Genomic DNA, 27,193 nt, shown 5'->3' with positions numbered 1-27,193 from the left:
CCTAGGTTCACACCATTCTCCTGCCTCAGCCTCCCGAGTAGCTGGGACTACAGGCGCCCGCCATCACACCCAGCTAATTTTTTGTATTTTTAGTAGAGACGGGGTTTCACCATGTTAGCCAGGATGATCTCGATCTCCTGACCTTGTGATCCGCCCGCCTCAGCCTCCCAAAGTGCTAGGATTACACGCTTAAGCCACCGCGCCCGGCCCAAGGTGAACTTCTTAAAACAGTGGTTTTATGATGTCACAAGAAATGACATGCGAGTTGTCTATTGCTTCATAACAAAATTCTTTTATGGTATATCTTCTCTGTAATCTGACTCCACTCTACTTGAACACTTTTTAAAGTGTCACATACTCTCAGTAGACATTGTTCAATTGAATTACGAATTGCTGATGGGGAAATAGCAATTTGCAGTTCAGCTGAAAAATCTTAGATGTAGTAGTCCACAGCGTGTCAATGCCAGCTCTGCTGGGCAGAGTTCCTCACAATGGCCAGACCCACAGGCCGGTGCTGCTGCCTTCTTCACCTCTTCATGTTCCATTCCTCACTAACTTCAATAGGCTTTGAACCTCAACTACAGATGAAAGTTAATAATGATGACTTCTTATCTAAGGGAATTTTGACGCTGTAAAGCTATTATAAATTCTCAAAATGTATGTCACCAAAATCAGGAGAAATGAATACAAAAGTAAATTTTGTTTCTTTCTTCCTATGTGATGAACACATAACATTAAATTTTACCATCTTAACCCTTTTTAAGCACACAGTTCCAGTTCAGCAGTGTCAAGTATATTCACACTATTGTACGACAGAACTTTTTCATCTTGCAGAACTGCCACACATATTAAACACCAATTTCCTCTTCTTCCTCTCCTGTTCCTTGGCAACCACCTTTCCACTTTCTGTTTCTATGATGTTGACTACTTTAGATACTTCATATGAATGGGATCATACAGTATATGTCCTTTTATGGCTGGTTCATTTCACTAAGCATAATGTCCTTGACATCCATTCATGTGTACCAAGTGTTAGAACTTCCTTCTTTTTAAACACTATATAATATTCCATTGTTTGGTTAGCACTTCCATTGATTTTTAAAAAAGGAAAAAACCAAAAATATTCCATTGTGAGTATACACACCACATTCTGTTTATCTGTTTGTGGGTAAACACTGGGGCTCCTTTTACCACTTGGCTATTGTGAGTAATGTGCTACTATCTTTTTGAGACCCTGCTTACAACTCTTTAGCATACTTGATCAAATGATAGTTCTAGTTTTAATTTTTGGAGGACTCTCCATACTGTTTTCCACATGGCTGCATCATTTCACATTCCCACCAACAGTGCGCAACAGTTCCAATTTCTCCACATTCTCACCAACTGTAGTTTCTTTTGTTGAAAAAATAGGTGTGGAAAAAACATTTTTTGGGGGAGGGGTGGGGGACAAGGTCTTGCTCTGTCGCCCAGGCTGGAGTGCTGTGGCGCGATCTCAGCTCACTGCAGCCTTTGCCTCCAGGGTTCAAGAGATTCTCCTGCCTAAGACTACCAAGTAGCTGAGATTACAGGTGCGTGCCACCACATCCAGCTAATTTTTGTATTTTCAGTAGAGATGGGGTTTCGCCATGTTGGCCAGGCTGGTCTCAAACTCCTGACCTCAGGTGATCCACCTGCCTTGGCTTCCCAAAGTGCTGGGATTACAGGCGTGAGCCACTGCACCTTGCCCAAAAAGCCATTTTTGGAAATGATCTTGTAAACAAGAAGCAAACACTGCTCCAAATTGAAATCAGTTTTAAAACCCCAAATGCCTACATACAATCAATATGAGAGCAGACAGAGCAGGCTCTTTCTACAACACTTCCCGCAGCTTCAGTCAGGTAGAAGGAGCACACCCTTGGTCATCAAAACTGCGTGCTGACCATCAGCGCCTCTCTGACTGGGGACAATTCCAAGAGAACACATCTGTTCCACAGAGTACTATCAATTCCAAAAATGGAATAAAGTGAATTTATAATGCTCTTGTTCAATAACCATGGTTAACCATCACTCCTAGAAACACTGCCCTCTGGGGGCCCCTGATTCCTGGGGCTGCATTGGTCCTTCCCCAGTCCATCCCTTACACAAATGTCTCATTTTCCTCCCCATCTCTGCTTTCCTCCTGGCTGCAGCTGTCAGTGAGTAGAATGCCCCAGTCCACATTTTCAGCCCTGGCCACTTATAGCTTTAGGAACTACTACAGAGAACAACGTGGTAGCCATAGAGGAGGTGTCATTTTTTTAAATTGGAAGGATTGTTACAAATACAGTTAGAGAAGACATCGGGGAAAAAAAGCCCCTGACTTATAAGTGGGGGAGGGTAGTCCTGGTGAGGGTGTGGTAACAGGGTGGAGGTTGAGGTGTTGTGTTAAATGAAAGGGAGGTGAGATCTAACACAGCCCTTAAACATCAGGCACTTGACAAGAAGGAGACATAGATTTAGCTATTTTCACGAGGCACTCTCCAACACTGCCTAGCTAATGAGCAGCTGCTTCCCGGCCAGCATCTCCCACCCAGCATCACTCCTTGGTGGGGAATTTCCCCTCCCTTGACTTCAGGGAAATTCCCCCACCCTTAAAATAATCTGCTAAAACCATGTATTTGAGAAAACCTCTTGCTGATCGCTCAGACTTCCTCAGAGTTGAGATAAGCCATTCTGACTTCCCATCTTAAAAACGGAAATGGCAAGCCCAGGCGGGCAGCTCGTGTTCACAGCTGGGAGCAGCTGTCACGGGCTGCTCCTCTGAGGGCTGAAACTATGGGTGAACCCCAAGAGCTCAGGCCACGGAGATGCACACAGAGGGAAAGAGCTGGGTCACAGGAACTGACAACGTCAAAACATGATGCACAATTTCCAGGGTCCATCCCCCTTCATTGGTTCCCAAACACCCAGGGCCCGTGGCATCTAATCACATGGAAAATGTTTAGAAAAATAAAGATCCTCCCCTGCCCTGGGCCACTGAGTCAGGTTGGGTGGTGGTAGTGGGGAAGGATGTTGGCTGAGAATTTATTTTGAAAAGCTCCTCAAATGATTGACACCTGGAAAAATTTGGGAACCACTGGACCTTCAGGTTAAGCTTACTTAAACCACACAACATGCTCAGGTTGTTCTAGTACATATGCCTTTTGTTGCCTGTCCATGCAGCAAGCCACAAGTTGCAGGCAATGGATTCTGATTGCATTGGCTGGAAACCTCTGCGTTAGCCAATGTGTACCACTGAATGTTCCTTATTCCAACAAATAGGACAAAATCCTTCCATCCGTCCACGCTGACCTCTCTGCCTGGAGCAACTTTCCCACCCAAAACAGACCATCAAATTCTGGCTCATCCTTCAAAAGTTTAACCATTGGCAGGGCGCAGTGGCTCATGCCTGTAATCTCAGCACTTTAGGAGGCTGAGGCAGGAGGATTGCTTGAGGCCAGGAGTTCAAGACCAGCCTGGGCAACATAGCAAGATCCCATCTCTATTTAAAAATAAACTTAAGGAAACAAAAACCAACCAAACAACAAACAAAAGTTGTAACCATCATTGCTTGGTGATGGTTCCATGACTTATTTTTCAGTTCCCTGATCCTCTGCCATAACAATATCTGCCTTTGATGTTCTATAAACATGTTAGACTAACCTCTTTTAAAATATGTATCACATTTACATTATAGTTATTATTAAGTTTATATCTGTCCCTTTATATCCTGTCCCTACTCTTATCCTAGCTATGACTTTCTCAAGGACAAGGAACATGCTTAATAGTCAGTGTTGGGTGACTGAATTAAAGTATGAAATATGTTTCATGTTCCAGAATGTAAACTGTTACTGTTGGAAAAGTCACTAGTATATCTAATCTAGACTTTCAAGCCATTCTTCACAAATAGTATTTTTCAATCTTTTAAACATGTGGACAACAATAAGATCAAAAGGAATCCTAGAAACTGACATATTAACTCTCACTGATAATCTGTTATTAATGTCTAAGGAGCTTTGAAGAATCATTCTCCTAATGTATAGCTTCACATCAGTATTCAACTTAGGGCCCTGCACCCTGGGCAGCCAACACCCCATTGGCTCCAGACCTCACAACCAAGCCAGCAGCTCCACTCCCTCCTGCTCTCGAAACTCAGCCTCTGTCCCGTCTCCAGTTCGGAGCTGGGGCGTCGTTGGCTCTGGGCTTCTTTGTGTCTTGCGGTGAGCTCTTAGGTTTTACCTTTGACTTGTCCCACAGTGCCTGTCTTCTGTTCTTAGCCAGGAGCTGCTCGTCCTGGGGCTGCTGGCTCTGAGCATGGCTCCTCCCGTCCATCCTGGCTGACACCTGCCGATCCATCCTGGGCCCTCTCCTCTGCTCTGCCGCTCCCTGACAGCTCTCTGGGCTGGTGTCTCGTCAGCCCTCCCAGTTTCTGACGGCTGCCCAACTGGCTGGACAGACCTGAGCAATCACCCATCCGGCTTCCTGGCATCTTAATGTGTGCCAGGCACTGCGCTCAGTGCTGGAATAAATCCTCTTGCGAGCCTCACAAGCATCTTGGAGTGTTGCTGTCTGGTTATGAAGGAGGAAACTGTGGCTCAAAGATGTTAAGTAACTTTCCCCAAGTTGCGGGGCTGGATTCAAAGCCGGGTGTGTCTGCCAGCAAAGCAATCCTGCTATGAGCCTGCCTCAGGCTCGGCTTCAACTCACACTGACAGGAGAACAGGACAGGACAGCACAAGATGGCACACAACCCATAAACCCGCCCTCCCTGACGTGGCGTCCTCCTGGGAGCCACTAGGCTGTCCCTCAGGGTCTTTCAGAGCCCCACAACCCCTCCCCTGCCCCCTGCCCTCTCAGAGCTCTCAAAGGAAAGAAAACCCACCATAGGCAAGCTTTATTATTTGTTTTAAATATGGTGCTTGTTGTCATTTTATTACATGTATTCACTCAGTATAGCGCATATAGGAGTGGCAACAGTTTCCGCAGTGCACTGACCCAGGCCCCTCTCAGAGAGGCAGGTGAGGGACTGCTGTAGAGGGTCAAGGCTGCAGAGGGCAGATTCTGGCATGCTGTTTCTCCAGCAGCACCGAGGGAGCACCGCTCAGAGCTGGAGGCTGGGTCGGGCTTCCCTCGGCCTCCCCTGTGTGGAAGGCGGTGGAGGAATGCTGGAGGAGAGCCAGGGGCCACCTGCCCCCCACCCCTGCCTGTTCATGCTGGCTGCACTCCCGGTGGGAATGAACACGCCCCTGCTCAAGGCCATGGGTGCAGGAACCCTGGGAGGGAGCACCCGCACGTCCGCTTCCTCCACCCAGGTCTTGCCAGTGCCGTCTCGCTAGCATTACCGAGCCCTCTCACTCATGTGGTCTGTGTTCTCAATATAGAAATCGCCGGGCAACTTTTTTTTTCCTTTTTCTAAATTTTGGCTCATAAAATGGAGTACACACCAGTCTTGTTTTGATAATCCACCAGACACAGAAGCCGTAACCACATCCCTGCTTTCTCTCTGTCAGCAGCACAGAAACCAATCAAAACAAGGAAGAAAGCACAAACTACAAACTGTACTGCTCTGACAGGGCCCCAGGCTGCCTCGAGCTGCCATCTACGGTTCCCATTCATTTCAGGCGAGGCGCTGGCATCTATTTAGGGCAAAAACAGAGACAAGATCTGTTTCTAAAGCATACTATTGTATCCATGTAGTGCAGCCAGGGAAAAGCCTGTCTGTGAAGTCTTGTTTTTTCTTACTTCCTTTTAAGAATGTGAGGATTAGAGTTTATGGCTTCCTAGTGTGAGAGTACAAAGTTTCTTTCACATTTAAATAGTCCAAATAGTCCAATACTCACAGAATAGACAAATAGACAATACTCACAGAAATACTAAAAAGAAAGCGGGAGATAAGGCACAAAGCAGTAAGCAAATACTGGGTAATGTCACTTTAGAAACAGGAAACTATTTTTCAAAGATCAGTTCACAGCCTTAAACCTCACACATCCTCAATTAGCAAGAAACATTCTTATACACACCACCAATCATCTCTTGAATAAAGGAATTTCATGTAATAGAAGCAAAAACCAGTAACAATATCAGCAGCAAAACTAGTAACAATATCAGCAGCAAAACCCAGACCCCTTCCTCAGAAAGGATGGTTCAGGCTTGATTTTTATGATTTTCTACTCCAAACAAGCAACTGTGCCAAAAACAAAACCAATTTCTTCAACTGACTATGTCCACAACTAAAACTATCCTCAGCACCCTTTACTAAAGAGTGAGCTTTTCCCCACAGGCTCACACCTGACAAGCAGCAGAGAAAGAGAGAGAGTGAGAGAGAGAGAGAGAGAGAGAGAGAGTGAGAGAGAGAGAGTGGAGAGAGAGAGAGAGAGAGGGGAAGAACTGCAACTTGGGAAGGAAAGAGCTGAATCGGCAACATGTCACAGTACAACAATCCATTCTTTGCACACATACCCAAGTGAAGGCTTTCCAGACTCCAGAATCTTGCTATCTCCCCTCTAGCTACCATCCTTCTGTTTGGAAAACGGCAACCTTCAGAGCAGGACTGGAGTGTGACTGAGGAGCCGGTCCCCAAGCATCACAGAGGACTGCACAGGCTGGCAGCTACGGGAACTGCAGAAATCGCTTATTCACTGCTTTGACGTTGTGTGCGTTCCCGGCCAGAGTCTGCCCAGAAACTGACAGCTGGCTCCACACTCCGTGTGACCAAGGGTTAGTGGCTACAGTGACATTGCGGGGAACTTCAGGAGAAAATTCTAAACTAAGGCAAAACCTATATACACCAAAGACAAACACACTCACAAGCCATCAGGTGCTGCCGAGAGCCTTCAGTGAAGGTAGGAGAAATCGTGTGTGCTGCTTTTAACTACAAAACCAAAACCTGAGTTAAACTTTCAGAGAGCTTTTCAAAAGGTATTTATTTCACAAGAGAAAAGCACAGGAGTCATTTAGTTCAAAAATACAGTTAGGATTTCACACTGTGGTATGACAAAAATTTGAGTTATGACATTACATTAAGTTAGCTATAAATTTATGAAATCACTTTAAAAGAGTGATTTTGTTCAAAAGGTATACATGTAAAGGCATACATGTAAAGGTATACATGTAAGTTCTCTCCAGGTAATATATTCTGGGTTGTTTTTATTTCCTCTATACTCTTCTATACTTTCCAAATTATCTACAATGAGCAAGTCTTTCATATTGTGAAATGACTGTTAACAAAGAGTGAGCTTCCTTCCATTTCCCCATAAGCAGAAGACACGGCCTTTTTAACTTTATGAACAATGAGGTAATATATACGCAAAGTAGTGACCTCACAGTCATCTCTTAGTAAATGTGGGTTTAAGCTGGGCCCGCTGGCTCATGCCTGTAATCCCAACTACTCAGGAGGATGACGCAGGAGGATTGCTTAAAACCAGGAATTCATGACCAGTCTGGGCAACATAGCAAGACCCTATCTCTAAAAAAAAAAAAATTAGGTCTGGGCAAGGTAGCTCACACCTGTAATCCCAACACTTTGGGAGGCCAAGGTGGGAGGATCAATTGAGCCCAGGAGTTTGAGACAAGCCTGGGCAACATAGCGAGGTCCCGTCTCTACTAAAAAAAAAAAAAAAAAAAATTATATTAGCCATGCATAGTGGCATGTGCCTGTGGTCCCAGCTACTCAGGAGGCTGAGGTGGGAGGATTGCTTGAGCCCAGAAGGTGGAGGCTGCAGTAAGCTATGATCGTACCACTGTACTCCAGCCTTGGTGACAGAATAAGATCCTGTCTCTAAAAATAAAAATAAAAAATTAGCTGGGCAGAGTGGCACATGCCTGTCATCCTAGTTACTCAGGAGTCCGAGATGGGAGGATCACTTGAGCCCAGGAGTTCGAGGTTGCAGTAAACTATAATCACACCACTGCACTCCAGTGTTGAGTTACAGAGCTAGATCCTGTCTCTAAAATAGATACACACATACATACATACACACATACATACATGTTAAACAAGTGATAGTGCCAATTAGTAAAATGCATGCTTTATAGTGATGAGCTTTGGAGTCAGACTGCCTGTGTTCAAAAGCTGCTTTCCCATTACAAAATTAGGGAAAGTTTCCAAGTCTCTAGGCAGCTCTCTTTCCACATCTGCGGAGTGGGGATAACTGCAGCACCAATCAATAATCCTCACAGAGTTACTCGAGAACATATTGCAGTGTTTAGAGAAGCACTGGCTCTTCATTGGGGATTAATAAATGTTAGCCGTCACGCTGCTGCTGTCGCTCCAAAAAACCTGAGGTCCCTTAATAACATGCTAGTTCCCAGAGAAATCACAGCATGAACTCAGAATGGAAAGCTGTATGATTAGTAATAACACACATGTTGACTATATACTATATCATAGGCTTTTCTTATCTTCAAATATCTGTGGCTATTTCTATTGATCTGGAGCATCCCACCCTCAAATCCAGGTAAGGACAGTTTTCTGGGAAACTCATAGCCTTAGTAACCCGCACTACAAGTGAAAAACACACACGATCACACAAACTCTTATGACCAGTTCAGCTGAAAATCTTTCTCTTACAGAAATTTTATTTATTTCATTTTGAGACGGAGTCTTGCTCTGTCACTCAGGCTGGAGTGCAGTGGCATGATCTTGGCTCACTGCAACCTCCACCTCCTGGGTTCAAGTGATTCTCCTGCCTCGGCCTCCCGAGTAGCTGGGATTACAGGCGCACACCACCATGCCCGGCTAATTTTTGTATTTGTAGTAGAGATGAGGTTTCACCATGTTGGTCAGGCTGGTCTCAAACTCCTGACCTCAGGTGGTCTGCCCACCTCGGCCTCCCAAAGTGCTGGGACTACAGGCATGAGCCACTGCGCCCAGCCTCTTACAGGAATTTAAAAAGATGATTTAAAAGAGGCAAATACTTAAGATGTTTAATAGACAATTGATTCAATAGAGGCATATTCTCAATAAAGGTGGTAGTTTATTAAATTATAGGCTCAAAAGACTCCTCGATATTGTTTTTCACAGCAGACTACTCTCTCTCTCGTGTAAAGTCTCCTAAGTATATCTCATGGAATACTAGTGGCATAATACGCTCCAAGAAAAGAGTTTGAAAACCACTGTATATTGTATCTAGCTTTTGGATATCCTACAGGATTCATCAGTAATCACAGGCTCTAAAAAGTTCCCACTGACAGCTGTGCCATCTTCTTTAACACAGAATTTAACAATCGTATTTGGCTACGACGCTCTTTTTTTATGACAACACATATTTCTACACCAAAAGAAAGTATCCTCTGGCCTTGCTACTCACAGTAGGGCCCATGGACCAGCAGTATCAGCATGACTGGGAGCTGGTGAGAAATTCAGATTCCTGGGCCCTGCCCCAGGTCTGTAGAATCAGAATCAACATTTTAACAACATCCCAGGTCATTCAAATGCACATTCAGGTTTCAGAAGTGTTGTTCTAGACAACTCAAGAAACTATACAACATACTTGGAGAAGCACTGCCATGAGGCAAAATCTTCAATATCAGTATCTTTTCTAACTAGTGAAGACCATGGAATGAATGGGTGGGCTTGAGTTTAGTCAGAATGAAAAGGTAAAATGCATAATACTCAGACACAAAGCAGCAGAAAGTAGGAATTAATTCTCAAGGTTATCCATTCCAACAAAGCCTAAATTCCAGAAGGAGGCAAATAAAATCCAGTGTTTTCATTTTCTACAAACATTTTTTTTTTTGGTTAAAATCATTAGTTTTCAAAAAGCAAAAGCTCTCTTGGCCTCATTTTCTTAGAACTTGGTAGGCTGTTTGCTCACTTTCACTTTTCATTGGCATCCGGTACAAGAGGATAGTTTCTGTTTCCCAAGCACTTTCTCTCAATCCAGAGACGGGGTCAGGGCACTAGACTAACATCCTTGGGATTACAGGATCTTAAACCAGAGGCATTCACTAGAGATTATTGTGTAGGCAAAACAAAATAAAAAGAAGGAAAACAAGTAAATAAACAAAGACTGCCTTGAAATCAGGCATCTTCTCAAAGGATGTGACCCAACAACCCCTTTATGTCCCCACCAGCTTGGATATGGCCCCATTACCAAGCACTACAGGACAGGTGCTAGACGGAGGAGTCCCAGGGAAGAGAGTCACACTATTCTGTGGCAAAGGACTACCATCAACTTTAGGAAATGGGCTCAAGGATGGGCACATCAGCCAGCAACCCTTCTAAGATAGTTTTGGAAGAAGCCACTACTAATGTAGAAAGGGGGCATGATAGAACAAGGAGATAGGACTTCCAGCTTAATTTTTTTTTTTTAGTGATCAGAGCCTACATTTACCAGATCAGTAAGAATCCTACAACGAAAACCTAAACCATAGTTCAAAGAAGTCTTAAAATCCTGGCTGGGCATTGGTGGCTTACACCTATAATCCCAGCACTTTGGGAGGCTGAGGTGGAAGGATCACTTGAGACTGAGAGGTTGTGGCTGCGGAGAGCTGAGATTGTACCACTGCACACCAGCCTGGGTGACAGAGGGAAGCCCTGCCTTGGAAAAAAAAAAAAAGAAAAAAGAAAAATCCAACCCCCAAATTAATCTCTTCTCTTTGGATAAGATACCACTACCTCACTGGAACTGGGAAATGACCATCATTGATTATTGGCAACACTGAAAGGATTAAGCACAGGGATCAGATCCGTAGGTAGGAGTGGAGATATCCAACTTACATATTAATATGAAATGTTGAGAAATCAGAGAGGACAAAATAAACACTGAAGACTGTGTGTGGTGGCTCATGCCTTGATCCCAGCACTTTGGGAGGCCAAGGTGGGAGGATCACTTGAGGCTAGGAGTTTGAGACCAGCCAGAGCAACATAGGCAGACCCCATCTCTACAAAAAATAAAAAAATTAGCCCAGCTTGGTGACACATGCCTTGAGTCCCAGTTGCTCAGAAGGCTAAGGTGAGAGAATCCCTTGAGCCCAGGAGTTCGAGGCTGCAGTGAGCTATGATTGGGCCACTGCCCTCCAGCCTGGGTGACAGAGCAAGACATTATCTCTATAAAAATTAAAATTAATTTTTAAAAATAGATGTTGAAAACACATAGGATGTTATGATCAATTTTATTCTATAGATACAGAAAGTTATTTTTGGTAAGCTGGTCCCAAAACCCATATATATTTACATACATATGGGAAAGAAATGTCATAAAATTCTTGGAGAGGCAAGTTAATAGCAGTATCTCAAACTCAGAACAGTAGTCAGCACTTGACCTCTCCAGGAGGATTTCTGGAGACTGAGTAGGTTCATTAAGGTTCTTGAGACTGAGTGGCCATTAAGGTTCCTTTGAGCTCCACATTTCTGATATCTTCTTATTTTAAGTATGACATGGTAGATATTTTCTTCTATGATCACCTCCGAATTAAGTGCAGAGAGATGACCAGCACCAAAGTTTCCCACCTGCTGCAGCTTCCCTGTTGTTTCTGCAAAGCAGCTGCCTCCCTTCATGGTACAGACATATCCAGAACCCAGGAATATCCTTGGAACTTTATGTCCCCACTAACTTTGATATGGCCCCATTACCAAGAACTACAGGACAGGTGCTAGGCAGAGAGGCAGGCCCCAGGGGAGAGTCATGCTGTCCCCTGGGAAAGCACGGCCATCAGCTTTAGGACATGGGCGGAAGGATGGGCACATCAGCCAAGAACCAAGGCTGCCACGGGCTGGAATGACCCATAATCCCAACTCCCATATGGACAATGACTACACAGAATCAGGAGTGACACAGCCAGGACCTGTGGACATCACTGGCCATCTCCCACAGCTGAGACAGGGCTGCACTTTCTAAAGCTGGGATGGGAGAGTCCTTCACAGGAAATACTTCGCTACATTTGCTATCAGTTATTCAGGCCAATGTCCATTCCCATAAATCATCGAGTGCCCAGAGTGACCTCTTCATTCTGAATGGATTAAAGACAAACATGATTATTAATCTACAGGTCACAGTGATGCTCCTTTCCAGAGGAACCTGAAAGGCATTGAACGTAACACAGGGCACGGCATGTCCTAGCACAAACTGATGAGCCGGGTAGATGCTGCCTCAGCAGGCCGACTCCTGTTGGGCAAAGGCAGGCTCAGTTCAGGTCTGACTGAAATGCCACTCAGCAGCCACAGACTCTTCACCACAGGAGGGGCGGGCCCCATCATACACAGCTCAGGAAATGGAGCCTGAAGTACAAGGGCAAACTCTGTGAGACTCGCCCCGGCCTGCTTCAATTCAAGACAGCTATGAAGAAAAAGTGCCTCTCTTCATGCCTTCAAAGCAACTGCTTTCACCTTGGAGCAATGTGGACCTGAACACACAAAACCAGCGAATATGTGCTCTCAGCGGCTTCAATGAACCCCTCCATCATTCACCCCTACTCAATATCCCACCCTCTCCAAACACAGCTCCAAACAAGATACTTTGGACCTGGGCACTGACTAGAACTTTGATTAATGCAGAAATAAATATAAAATTGTCCTTTAAAAGGTGCCAGCTTCAGCTGAAGGCCATTGTTTTCCTGTTCTCTGTAAGCACACGTGGATTTTTCATCCTTCAGGGCCTAGTACAGATTTCACTTCTTTTCTGTATTTACCTGGTTATTTTCAGATCCTTAGGACCGAGCACATTTCAAACATAACAAGAACACAACAGGGATTGGAGGAATATAACTTTTTTCTTTGTCTTAATAGAAGGCAATTATTGGGACGTGGTCTTTACAACTGCCAACAGGCATCTCTTTGTGCAAATCAATTAGACAATATTGTGTTTTGTGATGGAGAAAACATACGGGAAACTGAATAGAATGGAAAGCAATCTGTGTTTTTCAGTTTGATCTCATTTGAATGCTAGCTCCACTATCTACTCATTACATCTTGCTTAGCCAAGCTAGGAAAAGTTACTGAATATTTCTAAGGCCTGACCTTGTCTGTAAGATCAGGCCAGGAATATGTACAGAGTGCTACTGGCTCTTGGTGGTGGTTCACTAGACATTTAGCTGTCTCGCTCTCCTTCCTTTGACTTTTAATATTCTTTCTTCTTCTTTTAAAATCCAATTTCTGAAGCTTAGTAATCAGACAGACGATATTTTCAATAACTTTTACTTTTTAACTCTAGCTGTTGAGAACTGAGAATGTTTTAACTGCTAGAAGATGACATTTCATGAGCTTGCCAAAAAAAAAGTTTAATACTTTATGTTTTTCTGAGACAAGAAATAGAACACTATATTCCTTCTAAAAAATCTCGTTGATAGGCAACAATGAGGCATGAAACAGCAGCTAAGATAACTGCTATGGAGCTAATACAATCTCCAAGACTTGCAGACAATATGGTTTTGGGCACTAAAGGCCATATTTGTAGTCCTTGTTCTGCACACAGAAGCCTTTCATAATTTCTAAATTCCTTCGGACTCTGTGGAATCCAGGCTGTCTCACAGCAGTCAGAATACAGGGATTTTACCATAGGCAGTCTTAGCAGTCAGGAAAACACTTGCTGCGAGTACTGATAAGTGAATTGATTCATCTCGTTTTGTAAGTAAACACAGTTGGCCCTCCGTATCTGTGGGTTACACATCTGTGGACTCAACCAACCGCAGATTGAAAACATTTAAAAAACTGTGACTGTACTGAATATGTACAGACTTTTTTTCTTGTAACTATTCCCTAAACAATGCAGCATAACGACTATTTACATAGCATTTACATTGCATTAATATTAGGTCTTTAAATAATCTACAGGTGATTTAAAGTATATGGAGGATGGGCATGGGTTATATGCAATTACTAGGCCATTTTATATCAGGGACTTTTGCACAGCCTTGGAGTCTGATGTCTGAAGAGTCCTGGAACCAATCCCCCTCAGACAACCAGGGATGACTCTATAATCAACAGCCAATATTCCTTGGCGTGAGTATAAAGTGAGATGTGGGGGGAGAAGGGAATGTGGCAAGGCTCACGGCATCCCCACCTAGCAATCCAAGTGCTCCATCACCAATTCTCCAACCAGCTTTCCTGAGAGCTCCGCTGCTATCACGCAACAGGCACTAAGCAAGTAAATCCCAAGTTCCTATTTTCCCTCTGATTCTTTATTGAAAGAAAATATTTGAAAATCGATTTGAGTAAAATGCAGAAGCAGCAGGAGATAATTCAAAAAACAAGAGAACAAAAAGATGTTATGGGATGCTTAAAGTCATTTCAAAGGTATCACGCACACCTCAACACCTGCTACGGCTTTTCTTTTTTTCCTTCCTTTTAACAAAAAATTCAGTGGAGTCTCTGGGTGATACAATGAAAAATCATTAGATAATACCTAAAATTTGCAGCCCAGAGAATCTATAAAAAAGACCCAGTCAAGTTTCTTTTTTTTTTTTTTAAATAACCTGAACGTATGTATTTTAAATTTGCTTAACTTATATTTGGATAATAAACAGTATATTATTCCATATAGACTCCAAGTGCTCTAGGACTTTACTAAGTAGACTAAATGACTTGTCTAAGCTAAGTTGCTGATTAGCACAGTTAAATCAGTAACTCAGAACTCTGGATGTAAACAGTTTCCTGCTCATCACTGCCTTTGTCCCCTGTATAGTTAATGCTTCCCTAATTAATTAGTAATAGTTACCGCACACTTACTGTGTGCCAGGTCATTCTTCCACATCTGTGGGACAGATCATATTAGTTTCTCCCATTACAGATAAAGACATGAAGACTTTGAGATTAAGTGACTTGCCCAAGGATTGGGATTACACTCTCACTTTTTGACCCAAAGGTCTGTTAATAAGAAAATTAACTTTCATAATAATTAGGACAGAATAAGGCCAGAATAACTGTATGAGTAACCTCCCTTTTGTGATGCACTTAGGCTATGAATCAAGAATTCTTACTGCCTTATTCTATTGACAGTCCTAAGAAAAAACAGAAACGTGGTGTGATCTGATCAAACTATCAGTGCATAAATTTGTTATTCCAACAAATTAGAAGTAGGATTTTAACAACCACAAAAGAGCTAAAAAAAATCCAAAAAACTTTGTTTTAAACAAACAAAAAATACAAAGAATCTGAATAAATTTCTTTACTACAAGACTTTTCAAAGAAATGTTTCAGTAATTTCTCATAATTCAATTAATTTCATTTAAAAAATCAAATTTGAAACAACATAAGCACTTCCTATGATTAAATTCCCCTACTTCCTAAATGTTGGGTATTAATATCAATTCTAAATCAAGAAACGGAACTTTCTGATGTGTAATCTTCCCATCTCTTTGAAAAACATTCAGTGAGAATAAACGCTGACACATTCATATTAACAAGCTTTCAGATACTGGTAATACATAGACAAAATAATTGTTAATATCATAGCCTAACAAATTGTTTTTCATTAGTCCTGAGCCTTTATGGGATATTTTGAGCTATAAAATCAGAAAACCATCAACACAGCTTAAGCAAAATAGATAAAATACCTCAATTTTAAGACAACTCCCCCAACATCCTCCCATGGCATTCTGGCCCTGCCCTAGCACTGAACTGCTGAACTGAAACCGGTTTTTTTTTTTAAGGGCACGAAGCTCCTCCCTGCCACTGGATCCAGTGGGTATTTTTCTCTCTACACTTTGGTGCATTTGACAGTGTGAACCACTCTCACACCTGGAAGCCCTGGCTTCCTTTGACATCTGGGACACCGCTTAACCTGCCTGGCTACTTTTTTTCTATTTTCTTTGTGAATTTCTTTGCCTTCACTGGTCCCCAAATGTTGGTCCTCAGAGCATGGTTCAAGATCCTCTTCTCATTTTTACCCCAACTCATATCACACTCCTTCCTAGAGTTTTAAGAACCACTTTGCTGATGACTCCCAAATCTTCATCTCTAACTTTGGGTCCCCTTCCTCAAAATCAGAGCTTCAAAATCAAGGATATGGTGATGTCATCTTCATCGAGCTGCCCATAGGTCGCTCTGACTTGACCTGCCTGGAATGGAGTAAGCTCCCCAATTGACCAACATGCTCTTCTCCTAGGCTCCTTGTCAGCCAGGCATCAGAGGCAGCACGGATGGCTGCTCCCTGGCCCCAAACATCCAGACAATTACCTCGACCTCTCAGTTCCTCATATCTCCAGTGCCACTATCATTTTCCGAGGCAACAGACTCCTGAGGTCTCCAGTCCTCCACGATCCAGCCAATGATCTCTCTGAAATGCACATCTGATCATCTCATGGCCCTCAAAAGCCCTCAGTGACTCCCAGTTGTCCAGGCTCTGTCCTCCCAGGCAGCCTGAACTTAGGGGAGGCCCACCTCTCAGCCTCCTCCTCTGCATCCTGCTGCAGCCTTGACCTGGAGCTGAGGTCCTCTGACTTGTAGCAATCGGGCTGCCTAAAAGCCCTAAGCCAAAAAAAAGTGCCCCATGCACGCATGCCATGAACATAACTTAAGGCATACATAGGTGCAATCATTCACCTTTGTCATGATGTAGGACAAGGCTCCCTGTGTACGATCAACTGACTAGAATTCTGCATTGTCTCTTGTACAATCCACACCCACATGCGTCCGCTATGATTTCCAGTTCTGGCTTCTTTAACGTTGAGCAATAAAACCAGAGACACTGGCGAAACAATCTGAATATAGACTCCTCGATTTTTCCATTTTTTCCAAGCTGTCAATTCTCACCTAATTTGATAGAATTTTCTTTAACAATTCACTTTTATTGAGTTTCATTGGGTTTCTCCAAAGTATTCTATTTCATTGTCAGAGATGCCAAGTCCCCTTTCAGTCTCATATTCACATTTTATTTGCTTACATAATATCTAAATCAATTCCATATCATCATAATAAAGCAACTGCCATAAACAGGCTTGGTGGGGTCATGCCCTTGACTCCCGGTGAGGATACAACTCTACTTGTGGGACCAGTGAAGAGGAGCCAGGAAGGCAAGCGCAGGCCACACTGTGGGATCTGCCAACTCCTTACAGAGGCCTGGAGGACACTGTGACCTGACCAGTGTAGTTTTCTCTTAGGCTACCCTACTCTCAACTTCTCAGATGTGCTCTCCTTTCTCTGGCCTCCACTTTTTGCCTGGAACACACTACCCCTAACAACAAACTTAATCTAACTCCCTTCATCCCTAAAGCCTCATTTGAGGTCATTTCCTCCATGAGGGCTTGGGACAGCCCAGATCCAACTGACATGCTCCCCGTTTCTACTCAGTGTGAGTGCAGTTGTGGCGGTTTTTCCCATTCATCCACCACACTGGCAGCTCTGTAGGAACACTCTCTAGCTTCCTCAGAACTGCCCAGCCTCTGGTACTGTGCCTCATTTATAATAGGGACATATGTATTTGTTAAATGGATCGAAATCAAGGAAGTATCTTCAAAACCAAAAGCACATTTAAAATCCAACTCAGGCCGGGTGTGGTGGCTCACACCTCTAATCCCAGTACTTTGTAAAGCCAAGGTGGGAGGCCAGGAGTTTGAGACCAGTCTGGGCAACAGAGTGAGACTCTGTCTCTAAAGAAAATCTAAAATAATAATAATAATACAATAAAATAAAATCCAATTCAGAAAGGTTTCGGAGCACCCTGGACATTTCCTGAGACAATACTCATTGATTAAGCCCTGCTGGCCCCTCCTATAGCATTTCCCAATAATTTTAAGCTCATCAAAGTATCATAACGTTGAGCTGATGAGGTTTTACAACCAATACTAATCCCTAAATAGAGAAAAGTAAATAAATACATAAATAAGTAAATCTTTTCCATTTCTAAGGGGATGTATACATTCAGTACAAAATCAAACAGAAAAAACCAGAGCGGTAGACAGGGAAAGAATGTCACCCCCTGAATGATAATCCCCAATTGTACTTTGAAACCACTGAGCCTTAAACTCACTGGAAAATGTCTTGGTACGTTTTTGTTTTTTCTTTATACAGACCAGCCTCAATTCTGTGCAGAAAACATCTACCAGAGTAAGAAAGTAAGTGAGGCTCTGGGGGGCTGTTTTGGGGATGGCAGGTGGGGATGGCTCCACTTGGCGGCCACGTGGGTGGAAGCCCCTTGCTCTGCCCCCTCCCTGCAGACAGCAGCAGAAAGATGCACTGATCTGTTCACAAGAGCCCCCATAAGATTCCCTAAGACCTTTGGGAGCTGTGGTCTTCCCCGTTCTTTCGGGCTTAGCAAGGAGGTAGCAGCATTCCTGCAGGGTCACTTGCACGTGCCTGTTGGGCCCCAGGGGTTCTTGGGAGGCCCAGCACCCAGCTCAGAGTGCACAAGGCCAGGCATGAGACGAGATGCTCACGGGCAGCCTGCAGATTCTTATCAAAACTACAGCTTACCCATATGGATGGTCCACCCCAAGGATGCTAACCTTGCTCCCCAGTGGCTAGCTAGGATATGCTCTCCTTTTATCAATTTCCTGCCCTGACAAAGCTCCTGACATGGACCTGAGTAGTGGAAGAGCAGTAACCTTGATCGTACGGGGAAGAGGACCTGTTTCTGTGGTAGAAAGTGTTCTGTTTAGAACTCAGCATTTCTTTTAAAATAGTCCTTTGTTTGTTCTTGTGGTAAAAGGGGAAATGTAGCATGCTGGATTTATCACTAAGACATTTATTTTCAAAATTTAAGTATCTTATTCCTCACTCATATCTCTAACTTTTCAGTCTCTCTTTTTTTTTAGCGGAGAGGAGGTCTCACTCTGTTGCCCAGGCTGGAGTGCAGTGGTGCGATCTTGGCCCGCTGCAACCTCTGCCTCCCAGGCTCAAGCAATCCTCCCATCTCAGCCTCCTGAGTAGCTGGTACTACAGGAACGCACAACTCTTGGCTAATTTTTTGTATTTTTAGTAGAGATGGGGTTTTGCCATGTTGACCAGGCTGGTCTCAAACTCGTGGGCTCAAGTGATCTGCCCACCTCAGCCTCCCAAAGTGCTGGGATTACAGACATGAGCCACCGTGCCTGGCCTTTTTTTTTTTTTTTTTTTTTTTGAGATGAACTCTTCATTCTCATGGTAAACTCCAGTATAAACAAGGACCAATTTCGCACATCTGTGACACTTTTTACTTGCTTTCTTATTGACAGGCAGAATCCAGAATTCTTTTTATTTTTTTTTTTTGCGATAGAGTTTCACTCTTGTTGCCCAGGCTGGAGTGCAATGGCGCAATGTAGGCTCACTGCAACCTCTATCTTCCGTGTTCAAGCAATTCTCCTGCCTCAGCCACCCAAGTAGCTGGGATTACAGGCATGCGCCACCACACCCAGCTAATTTTGTATTTTTGGTAGAGAAAGAGATGAGGTTTCACCATGTTGGTTAGGCTAGTCTTGAACTCCTAACCTCAGGTGATCCACCACACCTGCCCAGAATCCAGAATTCTTATCGTTTCAGAGCACGTTTTCAAAAGCACTCCTCTCTTCACCACTCACTGGCCAGCTCAGATGGGCTTCTCAGACAGGCTGGTTGGCATAAAATTTGGGTCATGCTGTCCCCTTCACAGATCAAGATGTTATTTATTTATAACCTGCCTTTAAAGGACTCAATTTTTGGTTGTTTCCTAATGAAAAATGTGGATTGGTGGTTATGATTTAGTTTTACAACCTGCCTGCTAGCAATTCGTATTATTGTATCACTCCGATAAAGAATGAGTGACTCAGCCTAGCTCACTAGAGGGCTAGACTGGGTCAATTTGCTTCTCTTTTCTAGCTTGCAAAAAAGAACTATATTTGCCAAAAAAAAGTAAAAATTTAAAAAATCAAATTGAGCAATTACTTCAGTAAGTTAGAAACATTTTTAAAAGCAAGTCAACTTGCCAAGTTTGTGTCCCCTCAAAAAGGGCACTTTCTGTAGTTTTTATATCTAGCTATTATTGTACCTCATCTTGACGTTCCTCTTTTATTATCTCGCAGTATTACTAAATGCTCTAATATGGTGTACTTACTGGTTAACTAAAGGGCTTTCAAGAAATGTAACAGACCAGGTATCTTTTTTTGAAAGGGGTCTACCCATATCGACTGACTTCGGTGCATGGGTGTGCATTCGTCCTTTGCTTGTCTCCGTGAAGTTCCCACTCAAGTCTAACAGCGAAGTAAACTGGACACTCTCCTCTCTGGAAGACAAGAAAAGCAAGCTAATCTGAACTCTGGACAAGATACGTAGAAAGAGAAGGGGAATGGATAATAGAGACGAAGGGAAATTCAAAGTAAGAATTCTGAAAAGCAATCAAATTTGACTTCTGATCAACATAAACAGACTGGTTAAAGGAAGAAGTATGGTTGGAACCCAATGTTAAGTACAAAAAAATTAGGAGCTTAGGTAGGCTGTGATGGAGTAAGTTGTCTCAAATGAAAGAGAAAAGCTTCACTGAAAGCAAAGCAAAGGCGGCAAAGATAATTCCCCAGGAAAATCTTCTAGCAGTGTAGGCATCCTTCCTGAAACCCAAGGAAGGTGAAGCCACAAACACCATCCCCAACAATGCAGTGGTGTTTACAGGTTGTCACTCTTCCCTCCGATAAGGCTCCAATAAGTGCCACTGAAATTCATTATCCCAACTCTATTATCCCAAATAACACACCCAGTAGCCTACAAACATGACTCAGGCCTGTCCCACATGACCGGCCTTCGCAGGCTGTGTGGCTGGCAAGAGGTAAGACGGGTGCTCCAAACAGGGCCAGAGAAAAGTGGTGAGAGAAAGGAAGAGCACAGCATGGCACTGCCAAGTTCTCAGAAGGGAGGGCTCCATTCACCTAGAAAGACTCTGCCTTCATTTCTTTAAAAAAAAAAATTAAATGCAATGTTCAATTTTCTATATTTTGAGAAAAATTTAGTTGTGGATACTACTTAATTTGGAGAGTTTTTTGTATTATTATTTTAAACTCACATAATAATTGTACAATATTTATGGGGTACAGTGTGATATTTCAATATATGTATACAATGTGGAATGAGCAAATCAGGGTAATCAGCATATCATTACCTCAAGCACTTATCATTTATTTGTATTAAGAACATTTGAATCCTCTCTTCTAGCTATTTTGAACTATACAATACATTGTCATTAACTGTGGTCACAGTAGGACTTATTCTTCCTGTCTAGCTCTATTTTTATATCCATTTACCAACCTTTGGTTATCAAGATTTTGAGAATACTTGACCAGGGAGGAGAAATATACTTTCATTATTATTTAAAAGTTGATATTACAGAAAATTTCAAATACACACAAAAGCAGATAATACCATGAACCCACGATTATCAATCTTTTGCCAATACTGTTTCAACTATTTCCCACCAACTTTTTTGGAGTATTTTAAAACAAATCTCACATATCATATTTTATGCAGAAAGTATTTCACTACCTATCTATAACAAACAAGGACTTAAAAATAACTGCACTATCTTATCGCAACTAACAAAATTAAAAATAATTCCTTCATGTTGCCAAATATTCAGTTCATCTGAAAATCTCCCCAACGTGTCTCAAAATGATGCTTTTACAGCTGGTTTACTGAGCTCAATTTGTGGGCTTACTGAGCTGGATGCCATTCTAGCACTTTGTTGGTATGTAAACCTAAAACTCTCAGTGCGTAGAAAGGAAGGAGTTCCAGGACTGGGATGGAAATGCTAGAGATGGTCTATCACGTGAGTCTCACCACCCCTTGGGCTGCATCTCCCATGTGACAGCAGCTTTTATAATTAATGTACTGCTAATCTCTCTAGGCCAGAGATGCTGCTGAGAGATGGTTCCACTGCAATGCAGACCTGGTCCTCCATGGGGGTGGGACATCTGTCATGGGAAAAAGGTGGGCATAGTTACTATACCACACAGCAGGGCCAGCTTGGTCATCTGAATGGTTTGACCTGTGAAATCTCTGGTTGTGCTGTTAACTGATCTCGGGGTCCCTAGGAACAAAACAGATGAGTGATTCCACAAAGGTACCACAACATTGTGTAGGAGGAACTCTCCAGGGCTGGCAAGCAGAGCCCGACCTGAGCCACCATGACAGAGAAGACAAGGGAGGGCCCTCACTCAACTCCCAGACTCAGGCCTCTTGATGGAGCAGAGCCAGGGAGCCTCAGGGTAGGCATCCTACTGCAAGTCTTCTTCATAGCTTCTCAAAGAGAACTCCTACCATCAGCCTGGTGACTGTGTCCTCAGGACAGGGAAACTCCCGGCGGTGAATGTAAGCAATACTCTTCCCAAGCCTTTCTGGATAGGAGAGATGGCTTTGGCAAGGGAAGGATTTAGCTCGTGTGCACTCCTGGTTAGGAGCTAATGGCCTGGCTGAATGGCCTGGAGGAATGTGGAAAGAACAAGATGGGCTGAGGATGGGTTTGGGGAAGGGGTATAACTGGCTACATCAGAATACCCGCAGAGCATGAGATGATGTCCATCCTACATGAATCCTTATTGCAAGAGAGGCTAATCAATCATCATGTGGACATGCTGTCCCAATGTGCAGCTAGATGCCAGTCTTCCTTCCTAGTCATCTTGATACTTGCTCAGTGGGTTCATAAAAAGGAAAAAAAAAAAAAAGAAGCAAGCAAGAAAAAGGCCATGGTGGCAAAAATGGATGCCAAGCCTGGGCTAAACCACAGGAAGTCTGGGCCTTCCCCTCAACAAAGCTGATGATACGGTTCCCCGCAGGAACCAGACAGCCCCTTGTGGAAAGCTGATTGCAGTGGGGCCTTTTCATAATAGAGGGGGTGGTGATTTGTCCCTACTGGAAGGGCCACTTATGCTGGGCTTGCATTTGTTTTCCTGCACTCTGTGGATCCTCCAGAAGGCCCCTATCCTGTCGCAGTATCTCACACGCCATCCAGGCCCAGAACGTCACAGAGAAGGAAGCACATGACCCCATCACACCCAATAACAACCAAATAAAAATGAAGTTACGGAGGCAGCTGGGAGACACACCCAGAAGTTGCCATACTGCCCTGGATGGGACGCAAGCTCTGAAGCAGTGACTAATTTGGAGAGGCTGGCCCACAGCAGAAGATGCAGGGCCGGAAACCAAGGGTAAACATAGAAGCGGCTTCTTAGGATTACTTAATAATATACTTGCAAAATGTTTTCTTCCCACCTAGGAACTCTGCTCTGTTGAAACTGAATTTAGTGCCCCCCAAGGGAGAAGTACTTCCTCCAGAGTTCACAGTCCTGGCCACAGTGAATCAGAACCAAGGCTGGCCATTTTTGCCTCTTCATACCACTGGGAAAATGAGCACCCACGGAAAATGGGGATGGCTTTTGTGGTCACTGCTACCATATTTCTCAGATGGACTAATGCAATCGCCTTCAAATCAATCTCCGTTCCTCTTCCTTTCCCCCCACAAACTGCCCTCCCTCTCTAAGCATAAACCGGAACATACTATGCTCCTGCTGCCAATGGCTTCACACCACACTTAGAACAAGCTCAGCCTCCTCATGACCTGCAGAGCCCTTTCCAGCCTCAGCCCACCTCCCAACCTGCAACATCCTCATCTGCCTCTTGTTCCCTGAGCTCCTGTCACTGTGGCCTCCTTGCTGAACCTCACACACATCATGTTTCCTGCCTGTCTTTGGGCTTCTGGTGCTCCCTCGGCTAGGACTTCTCCTCCCTCGGATCTCTGCCTCACTGCCTCCTACTCACCTGTCCCCAGCGTCACCTCCTTGGAGAGGAGGCTATCTCCCCCACCTGCTCCTATTCCTCACATTACCCAAAGTCATCTTCTGCAGGGCCGTCACTGGTGCCTTGGTGCATCCTACATATTGACTTATGGAATCTGTTCAAATGCTGAAATGTAAACTTTGCATGACGTTTTATTCTCCACAGCATCCCAAATTCTCTATTTCCTTCCTTTCCCTGCCTTGCCATTCTGGTAGGGATGTGTTGCTTAAATCTGCCTCTGGTTATCAACGCTGAAGAGGCACTGCATGGAACTGGAGGACTAGTTATCCTAAGAGGTCCTAGACTTGGAGGTGTCTGCTGCCACTGATGAGGATCTGGGTGTCTCCCTCTAGGGAAGAGAGAGAGGGTTCATGGAACAGGTGCATCCTGTTCATTAGAGTGTCATTAGAATGACACTCTTTGGAAATGAATGCTCTCTATCCTATTTTATTTTTCTTTATAGTATTGTCTGCTCTGTTAAATACTTACTTGGCCTGTCTTCACATATAGAAGGCAAGGGTCCCTGGAGACAGACACCCCACCCTTCTTCCTGTTCCAGTACCACCGGGTGGTGGACATATCACCTAAGCTCGGACAGCTGAATCTTCCATCCTGGGACCTGAACCCCTGGGTGAGTGACAGAAAGACAGTCACTAACTCCTAATAAGTTAACTCCTTATTATAACTCCTCCCCAAATAAGTATACACTTCTTCAAGATAGGGTCTTTAATTAAATGTTTTGTATTTTCAAAGTGCTCACTGGATACCCAGATAAAGTGCTCACTGGACACCTCACTAGCTCCTGGGACAGTGCCATGGCCAGTCTCCCATCACACACCTTCCGGTGGCTCCTCCACTCCCAGGAGTGAGCCTGGTTGCCATCCCTTCCCTAGCCTGGTTCCCCAGCCATCCCATCAATTCTGGGCACACCTGGCCCCCTTCCAATAAATTCCCTTTTTGCTTAAGACAGCCAGAGTTAGGTTTTGTTGCTTTTCAATGAAAGAAAGCTAAAATTAAAACATTTTTAACATAACAACAAAAACCAGTGTTACAGAAAGCAGGGAAAGGCTGTGTGTACACAGGTACGGGGTGGGAGGAGAAGTGCTCTACATTCCCACCACCCTAACAATGCTACTGTTATTTCTGCCTGTTCTTTCAAAATCTTCTGCCATATGGGTACACGTTGCATATTGTTACAAACATGGTATATGTTTTTGATTGAATTGTGTCCCCAAAAAAGATGGTGAAGTCCTAACCCCCAGTACCCATGGGTGAGACCTTATTTGGAAATAGTCTTGGTAGATAATCACATTAAGATGAGGTCACTAAGTTGGGCCCACATGCAGTAAGCCTGGTGTCTTTATAAAAAGGGGAAATCTGAACACAGACAGACACAGGGGAGAATGCCATGTGAACATGAAGGCAGAGATGAGGCAATGCTCCTACAGGCCAAGGAACACTGAGGGCACCAGACGCAAGGAAAGCAGCCTGGAGCAGACCCTCCCTCACAGCCCTCAGAAGAAACTGACCCTGCTGACGTGTTGAACCGAGACGCCTGGGTCTCGGTTCTTTAGGGATCTCCACATGCAGGAATGTATGTACACAGACACCACAGGAGGGGCAAACTTCTCAAACTTAGAGCCACCAGCCTGGCACACAGAGCATCTACCCCAGACAGCAAATGATGCACCATTCTCCTGAGATGAGCCGTCCTCACTCCCAGACAAACGCGCCCTGGCCCAAGGGAGGCGCGAAGGTGCAGAACCTGCTGCCTCAGGTTAGCTGGAAACAGTCAGATGGGCCCATAGCAGCTCTGAAAGGAAAGGGACTCTGAGACTCACCGTTGGATGCTCTCATCTGCCGCCGGCGTCCCACACGGTCCAACCCAATGGGGGTGCTCTGGGAGAATGTGAAGGGCCGGAACCGGGCCGACACAGCCTTGTAGGGTGGCACCTGGTGAGCAGGCATGGGCGGCCTGGAAGCCGGCTGCAAAAAGAAAGCAAAATCTGTGAGGAGGTGCCAGGAAGTGGCAGCTCTTGCAAGCACCTCACACGCATAGCGCTCTCACCTTGAAGCCACTCACAGACGTGAAATGGTTTCTCCAATCCTGCCACGAGTTGCAGGCTGCACCGAAGCCCAGTGGCAACTCATGATGCTACAGTTTTTAACAATCCTGATCAGCTTACTGGCCTGCACCCTGCAGCCTCATGTTTCATCTCACTTGTCTGCAACATGCCAATAGGTCACACTAAGGAAAAAGAAGCTTCTGAGAAGATGAAGGCACATTTAGGAAGCAGTGGAGTTGTCACACAGATGCAGGGTCACAAGGGTAAGAAGACGCTTTCCCAGGGGTGGCCTCTGGAGGAAGCCAGGACAAGGCCACAAACCCGGCCAGGGTGGCCAACTGTGATCCTCACATCCTTCTTCAGCCTCCTTTACTCCTCCCCACCGACACAGAGCCTGGCATAGATGAGCCCTCAGTAAGGATTTATGGAGCTGAAGGCAAGCCTTGCTTACCCAAACTCACATGGCAGTGGAGCTTTAGTTGAAAGAAGTGGTTTTCCATGTAGTTGCCCAGGTCTCTCTTATAATGCCCTTCTGGTTTTCTATAATAGCGATCCCTAAAACTATTAATCAAAGGCCCAGTTGCTTTATGCGTTCCTTAGATTTCTTTTTTTCTTCTTTTGTTTATTACATGCATATCCTGCTTATGTAATTCCTTAGGTTTTCTTACAATTTTCCCACTCAATTCCCTACATTAGGTGATAGTACAGAAAATTACTTCGCACATTCCTTTTGGCTGCTCTGAAGTGAAACCCTTTCTAAGGCTGTGGAGCATCCTGGACTATTGTTCTGAGTTAAAATGGGTGACAATTTGCTTCAGTACAGAATCATTTCCCAACAGTGCAGCACCTTCAGACAAAAGGTTCTTAACATTTTCATGATATTCTGCAACTTAATTTTTTAACCTTAAGAAATCAATTCAATTTATTTAAGAAAGAGTTTTTGAGTGCTTCTTATAAACAAGGCATTGTGTGGGGCTTTACAGGAAAAATGTAAACGTATACAATCCAGTACTAGTACTCCATAGGAGTTCCCTTTTAAGATAATTTTATGGGTTACTTATGACATCAGCTACCAGGTTTTAAAAATGAACGTGGGCATATATATTACTCATATATTGTTCTGTGAATGTTTACCACGGCCAGGGTATTAGCCTCCCCAAATAAGTATACACTTCTCCAAGATAGGGTCTTTAATTAAATGTTTTGTATTTTCAAAGTGCTCACTGGATACCCGGATAAATATTTGTTGAATTACTAAACTATACTAAGAAACCAGTACTAAGTGTTTAATCCATTGTCAAACTATTAATAGTTGCAAAGTTGCAACTCAAAAAAAAAAAAAAAAGAAAATGGTAGAAAACAAAATACTTTCTCATCTCCTAAAAAACTATTTCTTCTTTACATTTTATTTATTTATTCTTTACATTTTATCTTTACATTTTAACAATGAACAATACTGTCTTTTTCAACAATTACCTCTTTC

At 43.8% G+C, this 27,193-nt stretch overlaps 1 protein-coding gene across 5 annotated transcripts in view; it reads right to left on the bottom strand.

Moving 5' to 3' along the window:
* Window positions 1-27,193, bottom strand: part of SPATA13 (spermatogenesis associated 13) — a 328,681-nt gene that overhangs the window by 29,325 nt on the left and 272,163 nt on the right. For 2 of the 5 annotated variants that reach the window (XM_055359682.2, XM_063697196.1), the window contains one exon: window positions 25,486-25,630. In XM_055359682.2, the coding sequence (XP_055215657.2) occupies window positions 25,486-25,630 (145 nt within the window). Of the gene's footprint in view, window positions 1-6,456; window positions 6,792-24,133; window positions 24,153-25,485; window positions 25,631-25,712; window positions 25,890-27,193 lie in introns of those variants that run through there. The other 3 variants (XM_055359683.2, XM_055359684.2, XM_019020528.4) reach the window with 3 other exon arrangements.

The sequence above is a fragment of the Gorilla gorilla genome, chromosome 14 (genome assembly GCF_029281585.2).
Source record: "Gorilla gorilla gorilla isolate KB3781 chromosome 14, NHGRI_mGorGor1-v2.1_pri, whole genome shotgun sequence".
Classification (NCBI taxonomy): domain Eukaryota; kingdom Metazoa; phylum Chordata; class Mammalia; order Primates; family Hominidae; genus Gorilla; species Gorilla gorilla.
Note: the sequence above shows the minus strand (reverse complement) of the source record. Positions and strands in the feature narration are given on the sequence as shown.